General features: G+C 39.1%; 1 protein-coding gene and 1 non-coding gene across 2 annotated transcripts; one reads left to right on the top strand and one right to left on the bottom strand.

The window, feature by feature from the left end:
* The first annotated feature begins 1,680 nt into the window (after positions 1–1,680).
* TRNAV-UAC (transfer RNA valine (anticodon UAC)) lies at positions 1,681–1,753 on the top strand. The gene has a single exon. It is a non-coding gene; the product is annotated as a tRNA-Val (tRNA).
* A 664-nt stretch (positions 1,754–2,417) lies between these two features.
* LOC126698119 (uncharacterized) lies at positions 2,418–4,827 on the bottom strand. Its single transcript, XM_050395130.1, has one exon. The coding sequence runs from the start codon at positions 4,762–4,764 to the stop codon at positions 2,617–2,619; it is 2,148 nt and encodes a 715-aa protein (XP_050251087.1). The 5' UTR covers positions 4,765–4,827; the 3' UTR covers positions 2,418–2,616.
* Positions 4,828–8,633: the final 3,806 nt, after the last annotated feature.

Raw genomic sequence — 8,633 nt, 5'->3', positions numbered from 1 at the left:
GCAAACAATCAAGAGAGCTACTCTACTTCATAATTAAAGCAACACAGCAGTAAAATGAAATAAAAAAGAGTAGGGAAGAGAGATGCAAACACAGATAACACCGAGACGTGTTATTGAGGAGGAAACGGAAGAGCTTGGTGAAAAACCTCTCCGCCGCCCTCCAAGCGGAAATCGATCCACTAGACAATTAGTTAGGATACATGGGTAAGCAAGAAACCCTCCAAGCCTAATCTACCCTCTGTACCTAAGCTCTCCAAGCTCCTACTCCAACAAGGCTTCTCGGAATCGTGTCTTGTCTAGCTCTCCGGATCCTGCAATCAACCCGATTGCATCCGCCAAGCCTCATCGGCTTCTTTTGGCAATTCCCTAAAGCTTCCCAAGCTCCAAAACACTCTTTACACTCTGAATAGGTGTGAGTTGTGTTTGGGTACAAATCTCCTCTCAAGGTATGACAATGGGAGAGGGATGGAGAAGAGGCTACAATGATTTCTCACTAAGGATGAGTAGCTTTCTCTCAAAAAGATGGGTGTGTGTGTTGTAGAAAACCTATCTAGGGTTTTTCTCTTTGAATAGCATCTCTTACATTTGTGGGTAATGAGGGTATATATAATATGGGTGAAGGGTAAGGAATTCACACATAAAAATCCTTCAGGCAGAATGTTTCGCGACTATCTCGCGGGAAGGACTTACCCGCGAGACACTCGTGAAAATGACAGCCTGGCACGACTTTTCAACTTCCAGTCATGTGCTCCTCACATGCTCTTTCGCGGCTTAGCTTCTCGCGAGCTTCTCGTGAAATCCACTGATTCTTCATTTAAGCTTGAGTCTTCACCAACTTAATACTAAACCCAATACAATAAAATCCCACAAAATACAAGGAACAAAATTAGAGCAATTACAACACTTTTTGTTATGGAATAATGCCAACATAAAACATAGTTTTAAATCACAACTTTACAAGATGAGCAAGTCAAAATTTGACTATATTGAATTGGAATAATCAATCGGAATTGGCCAAAATGACCTGGAATGACCCATAATGGATTAGAATTTAGCCTGAAGGGGTTTCTCGTTCCTATTTACTATTGGTACAATATTTTCCAACTGAAACAGAATAGAATCCACAAAAATTGTTAGTAACTAATCTTATTTTCCTTCCTCTACCTAATGTCATTGCTTTTTTATTATTTAATATTTTGGTTTAATTATTTGTTTCATGGTTTAGAGTACCATATATTCTTTCATTTCCTATATATATATATATATATATATCAATTTTTTTTCCTTGGGAAAAAAAAAACTCTCCTTTTTATGTTTGAGGTAGTTCACAATTCCTCTCTTATCTTTGAAAATAACCAATTGCCTCCTCTATGTTTGAGAAATGAGCAAAAACCCCCAATTTATTACTTTTTTTTCAGTTAAATTCAGCAAAAGGTTTTTGAAGAAATTATTGGTCATGCACCACAAGAAAGAAAAAAAAAAGTTAAGGATATCATTTTTTTTCTTGGATTGCACTTGTAATTGTTGTGATTTCATTGAATTTAACTAAAAAAGTAATGAATTTGAGGTATTTGCTACCTAAATTCGTTTAATAAAGGAGGAGGTTAATTGATTCCAAAGAAAAAGGTGATATGGTCAACTTACCAAATATATTCTTACTTCTGTTGTGGAGTAAAGACAGTTGCTGTGGTGTAGTGGTTATCACGTTAGTCTTACACACTAAAGGTCCCCAGTTCGATCCTGGGCAGCAACATTTTTCTTATGTTTTTATTTTGTGAGGATTTGTCATCGTAACTTCGAAAGACACCTGTGGCCCACGGGGTTACTTCAACGACATTATTTTATTTTATTTTTGAGAAAACAACAACGAGATTTCATGATGCATAGATAGATGTTGCAACCCCCAATTACCCAGCTAAAAAAGAAAAGAAAAGAAAAGATAGATGTTGCAACCTAAGCTTTTTTGTGTGTGCTTGCAATACAGCCAACAGACATTTTGACATATGTTATTCATAAAACAACGAATGAAAATATAGAAAATTGAAGAGCTCTGGATTCCTCTGCCCCTTGGCCCTTCATGTTCCTCATGAGTCCTATAGTTTCTAATCCATTACTAAATGATATTTGTAGCATCAATGACACGGGAGGGGTTAAGAGCTAGAATCTTTTTTTTTTCCAAAATTCTAAGTGTTGTTGATCGTATATTGTTAATTAAAAACTATGACTGTTCAGGTCTCAAATCTTGGTTTACATAACACATGCATAACAAAAATTGATGTCTTTTATATCTTAATCAACATGGGTCCAAGCAAGGACAAAATATATAGCAAATATTGGACCCCAGTTTGTTTTCCTTTGGAAGAGTTGAACTTGGCTCCTTCAATTAAAGTCATAAATTACAAAAGCACAATACAAAATTAGCTTAATGCCTCCTTGTTTTCGTGGTTATTATTTTCATATCATCATTAATATTTTGTACAAAAAGCACCAAAGGAGCACACCTACTAACATTGGTGAATTAATCACTAGTCACTAGTACTACTATAGTCACACAGACACAATACATATTACTCTTGCTTATAAAATATACTAATTAACATAAAACCACAAAAACATTTATGCACGACATTGAGGCTTGGATGAGACATCACCATGATTTTGATTAGGCGTCTGATTGAGCCAGTGACAATCCTCAAACGAGCACCGTGGCCCACCCTTTAACCATTCCACATCAAGTGGCTTAATATACCTATGACCCCACGTCGGTGTCCCATTCTCGAACGAATTATGTGTCAATCTCTTCAAATCAGAGCCGTCCAATTTCATTGTGAAGATCTCACCGTACGGCTGGTAATGATGTGGGTTTGAGATTGGCTCAGCTGATATGCCAGCATAGTCTGAAGTAAACACTACACTTTTCCCATCCGGACTAAAAGTCGGGTGGTTCGCCCGCCCACCCGACCCGCTTTGAAACAATTTCCTCAACCCGGTCCTGTTCGGGTGGATCAAATATAGCTCGAAACTCCCACTTCCCGGGTTTTCCCGATCCGATGCAAAAGCGATCCAATCACCATCCGGTGACCAACTACACATCGTGTCACTCCATGGACCCTCAGTTAACCTTTGGAGCCCAGCTCTCTCCCCATCCACAGCGTCCATAATATAAAGGTTCTTGTAACCCGATCGACCCGAACGAAACACGACCCATTTACCATCGGGTGAAGGGAAAGGAAAGGCATTGTTTTCCCCATTGGTAGTTAACCTTTTGAACTTTGGTTGGCCGTTGAGATCATCATCATCAACATTGATAGAAATTACATCAACCTCAGTGGTGGGCTCAGCAAAAGTAGGGCCCGTGCTGGTGTATATAACCCCTTTGCGCACCTGGTCCCACACGGTCGAGAATGCTGAATCGGGATAAACTTGACGCCGGTTCGAACCGTCCCGGTTCACGACGTAAACGCCCGGAAATTCCACGTAAGCGATACGGTCACCTGCGGGTGAGAAAGAAGGGAAGGAACCGTCCATTCTAAAGAGTGACACGTCAGCCACTGGGCTTTGGAGATTCTCAAGCAACAGCTGTGTGTTTTTTCTTCCATTCGATTCGCCTCTACACCTGTGGTACCCGACTCGGTTCGAATCGGACGAGAAGAACGGGTTGAAGTGGTGAGTCTGGGGTGACACGAGCCGAGTTAGCTCCTTGAACTCGTTCTTAGCCAGGTCGAAAAGCTCTATGTGACGGAATTTCGAGGTGGATCTTCTCGTAGCCACAGCGATGAAGTTCTTGTTCCCTGGTGACGCGGCTGGTGTGAACGCGTGGAGACCCGGTGGGGTGACTCGCTCAACCACAACCGACTCAGTAGAAACCAAACCCTCACTCGGCAAAATCGCCCTGTAAATACTCCACCAATTATCACTACCCCTCCTGTGAAAATACAGAGTAGACTCGTCGACCCAGCACGGCCACCCACCGTGTTCAACAACCTTGACTCGCTGAGTCCCATCCCGAGTCAAGAAAACATAGATATCCGTACTGAGTTCCTCCACATCACCATTCCAACCTTCCTCTCCATACGAAGCCACGGCTGTCCAAACCCCAGACGGAGACACCGCGGGACTAAAATCGGCGATTCCAAGAGGTGTCAACCTGCGAGTTAACCCGGTTCTCAACTCGGTCGAGTACACCGCGGCCCAACTCGTCCTCGGCTCACCCGTGTCCTCGTGAGTGGACACGTAGACCAAATAGTCCCCACTCAAACTGGGCTTATCTTTCATCGAAATCTGATTGTTGCTTTGCATCGAACCCAACAGAGGGAGTTGAAAACGTACGAGGTTTTCTTCTTCTTCGTCTTCAAGTGCCGACCGGGATCTGGTGCTTCGCGGAGTGTTGCGAAAAACGGCGTCGTAGTAGATGTTCCACGTGCCGTTTCGCTCCGTGACGTAGATGAGTTCGGTTGGAATCGGTTCGGATCGGGTCTGGACGAGGGATTGGTTGGTTAAGAGAGAGAAGAGAGAGGAGGAAGGGAAGTGGCCGTTGAAATTGAGAGATCGACCATCGGTGATTCTGATTTCGGCGGTGATTGAAGGTGGGTCCCACGTTGGGAGCGCGAAGACATCAAAGGCGTTGGCTGATCTTCCGCCAAGCGTGGCGAAGAGTATGGTGGTGCTGGTGCTGGTGCTGCTTGAAGATTCATGGTCCGCCGCTGCACACAACACTAAAAAATTGAGCAAGAGGTACAGGGCCAGAGGGATTATGGGTTTCATTGTGACTGTGGAGTGTGTGTGTGTCTGTGTCTATGAGAAGTTGTGGAGTGTGAAGATGACGATGATGATATATTTGAGGAGGTGGGTTTTTGGTGGTGTAAGAGATGACGTGGTGTGAGATGATTGGGTCCCACTTGGTTGAGGATATGACACGTGGTGTTACTACTAGCCAAGAAGATTTGAGGATTGTGTGTGTGTGGGGGGTGGGATTGGATTTCTTGGCTTGATCCAATGTGGTCAATTTTTATCGAGATTGCGTTGTTGGATTCGGGGTAATCAATTCCTTTGTTGTGTGTCTGTTAATAGTCTCAGACCTTTTCTGCTTTGTTTTGGAATTTTTGGCCTGTCTTTCTACATTTTTACCCCGTACATATTTAGCCAACAATGTTTTTGCTATTTTTTTCTTTGGCTAAAGAATAGTGTTGTAATGTAATTGACAAGAGAAAGTACACACTATTTATAGCTTGGGATAAGGTTGATTTCCAAGTCTTTTTATCTTCTTGAATTCTTCAACCCGGCCTTAAAATATCATAACATTTTCAAAATGTGCTGAGCTGTTAACTCAATTTCAATTTTTTTTTTTAATAAAAAAAAAATGATACACCAAAACTCAACACAACTTAAAAGAAAAGAATGTTACGAAAATGTTCAGATTTTATTGTGTTCGTAAACTTCTTTTTTTTCGTTTTTTTTTTTTTTTTTGGGGGGGTAGGATATCTGTGCAAATAAGAAAAGGGATGGACAGTTTAAAAGAGAATTTAGGTTCAAGTACCTGCTCTGCACTATGGAGAGTGGAAACTGAACATCCAAGCAAGGCTGAATTTGCTGATATGGAAACTGATATAGGGCATATTGCTAGTTGAGAAAATGCTACGGGCAAAGATTTCCAATTCAGAAATGATTACATCCTGACCTAAAATGTTTTGCTTAGTTGAGAAAATGCTCAAGCAAAGATTTCCAATTTAAAGCATATGCCCTTTAGTTTTAGAATGTTTGCTCTTTGCAAATCATCCTGCAATCATTACATATTTCTCTAGTGTCCCATAACTAAGCAAGTGTGGTTAATGTCATCTTGACCTCTTCAAATGCAGAAATTCAGAAAACATCAATATATTAATGCATTGGGTGAAACTAACAATTGATCCTAGTTAATTACTGGGATTGCATAGGATAGAAACCTGAGATTTCACTTTATATGCAGCCCTTGAGATGGTCAGAACAAAGAACAAATAGAAAAGAATCTGTGTGGGGATAAAATTGTGAACCCCTTTAAATTATGAGAAATGTTAATGGAGCTTACATGGAATGTCGATTGGCTTGGAAAGAAATCAAGATGAATATGAAAAAAAATCAGATTTGGTAAGGTCTACCTTCTTTTTTTGGTTGGTTTCAACTAAATTTTGATGCAAAGAGACAAAGTAACAGAGTGATACTAGCTATGATTTACAGAAACAAGAAGGGAAACTTAGTATATAAGCACGAGGTCATGAAGATGTTAGAGGGCTACTAATTTGGGGGGAAGCTATGACAATTTTATTAGGAGTAAAATGTGCTCATCAATTGCGATTTTAATAGATCGTTTTTTAACACTACAACAAACATGGACTATAGCGACAAAATCTAGTGAGGAAAACCAATTGCCTCTCTAAATGATAACATTCAGTGAGGAAAAACAAAATTCATCACTGAATTCGATAAAATATTCAAATTTGGTGATGAAATCAATATTTCGTCTCTAAAGATATTCAAATTGGTGATGGAATATTTTTTTCGTCACTATAGGTCATGAAAAATATGGCGCCATCGAAATTTTGAGGGCACGAAATGCACTGGTGTCTATAGTAACAAAATATTTCATCTCCAAAAGTGAGATCTAAGGTGGCGAAAGGTTCACGTCACCAAATACTTACTAGAGGTGATGAAATTCTAATCTCGTCACCCAATATATAAGATTTAGGTTCCATTGGTGAGGAAATAATTTTTTTGTCACCCAATATGTAAAAAATAAAAGTGTGTAGATAGCATATTTTATCCGCCCTCGATTTATGTGCTGGACCCTAAAAATCTCAAAAACATTAACCTTTTTCCAAGGGGCCGCAGAAACATATAGATTGACGTGGCGCAACCCGTTCGAGCATTGGAGTACTCAAAGTGTCATTTTAGGTCAAATTAACCAAGATGCCCCTGGTCAACCTTGGGTTGATCGAAGGTAAAAGTTGGTTAAAATCATTCCAAAACAACATTTTTCATGTTTCTATATCAAACCTGGGCTACCCAAAAATTTTTGTCAACTTCAACCAAGTTTGACCCGGAGTTGACTTTCAAGGGCCCTAGAAACCTTAATTTTGATCCGACCATTAGAATGGGTTGAAACCAGCGTTAATACAAATATTATTGAATCCCATTTCCAATGACTATTCATGGGTCGAAATCGGAGTCAAAACGGTTGAGATATCTTGAAAACTGTGCAAGGCGCATCAGCTCGCTTGCCGAGACCATAACTTTTGATTCGATCGTTGGATTTTAAAGTTCATTAGCTTTCCAAAAACTACACATCTAGACCTTTCCAGGGACACCAAGATCAACTAATCCAAGCTCGGGAAGGCCTCCATCAAGCCATTATAGGCAGTGGCTACTAAGTGGTCGCCGGAGCTGAAGAGTCACTTTTCCTCAATAAATACCCCCAATCCCTCTCTGTTGACACCTCATTTTGCAACCCATATTTAATCTTACATGGAGAGTAAAAGGGTAATTTCACCTTAGAAATATGCATTTTAATTCTGGCTATTAGATCCATAATCTCATTTCACCAAAATGATCTTGATATTGTAATGATTAAATCAATTGGTCATAAGCCCTAATCGGGCACTTAGATTGAAATTTATCATCAAATCAAGTTTTAATGGCTGAGATACACTATCATAAATTGAGTCCGACTATATGTGATTATGAATAATTGATTCCAATTGGTTATAAGTATAATCAATTTGATATTAATGATGTGTCATAATTTGATTGGCTAGGACTACATTTTATGGTAAGGTTGCATACACTTAATTAATTAAATAGTTAAACATTAATTATTCAATGAGTAATTTGTGCAATTATCTTTTTAATTAGGGTAAATTTGGAACTAATTAAGTCTAGAATGTGAGTGATTAAAGACTATTAATGTTAATTTGGAACTAATTTGGGACCTATTAATGTTAATTGTGCTAAAATTATTTTCTAACAAATGACCTCTGCTCATTATTTCATTGATATGTTTCAGAATATTTTGAATTTATGAATGAGGTTAATTTTCCTAGAAACTAGACATCTGGGGCTTCAATTTGAGCACAAGAACGAGACAATTCCGATCAGAATTGAGTAATATATGATTTTTTGAATTTGGCTTTGCAGGTTGTTATAGTAACTACGAGAAAACCGAATTTTGCTTGCTCTTACCTCCCACCAATTTCTACATTTAATTCACCAAATTTCCCCAAAGTTTGATATAGGGTCTAGGTTCATGATTCTTTTTGATTCTTTGTCAACCCTCATTAAATGATATTCCATTCATATTTTTTCCACTACTACTCCTCATCTCTTCCATTCCAAAACGTAAAAGAAAAATCCCATCTTTTCTTCTCTCTTGAGTTCTAGTGAAATAGAGTAGTTTTTTTTATATCTTGATATTCCTAAAACTCAAGGTATTGAGTGAGACTCACTCTCCTTCTTTTAATTCTTCTTTTCTACTCCACCCTTAGGACCTCCATCAAAAGTCTCCTCTTTCACCTTGTGGATCTTACATGTAGGTATAATCCATTTTCCTAACTTGTTTTTTTATATTATTATGATGAGATTAAGATGAGAGCATGCTAGTGTTT

The sequence above is a fragment of the Quercus robur genome, chromosome 9, assembly GCF_932294415.1.
Source record: "Quercus robur chromosome 9, dhQueRobu3.1, whole genome shotgun sequence".
NCBI classification, from domain to species: Eukaryota; Viridiplantae; Streptophyta; class Magnoliopsida; order Fagales; family Fagaceae; genus Quercus; species Quercus robur.
The sequence above is the reverse complement of the archived record's forward strand: the minus strand, read 5'-3'. Positions and strand labels throughout refer to the sequence as shown.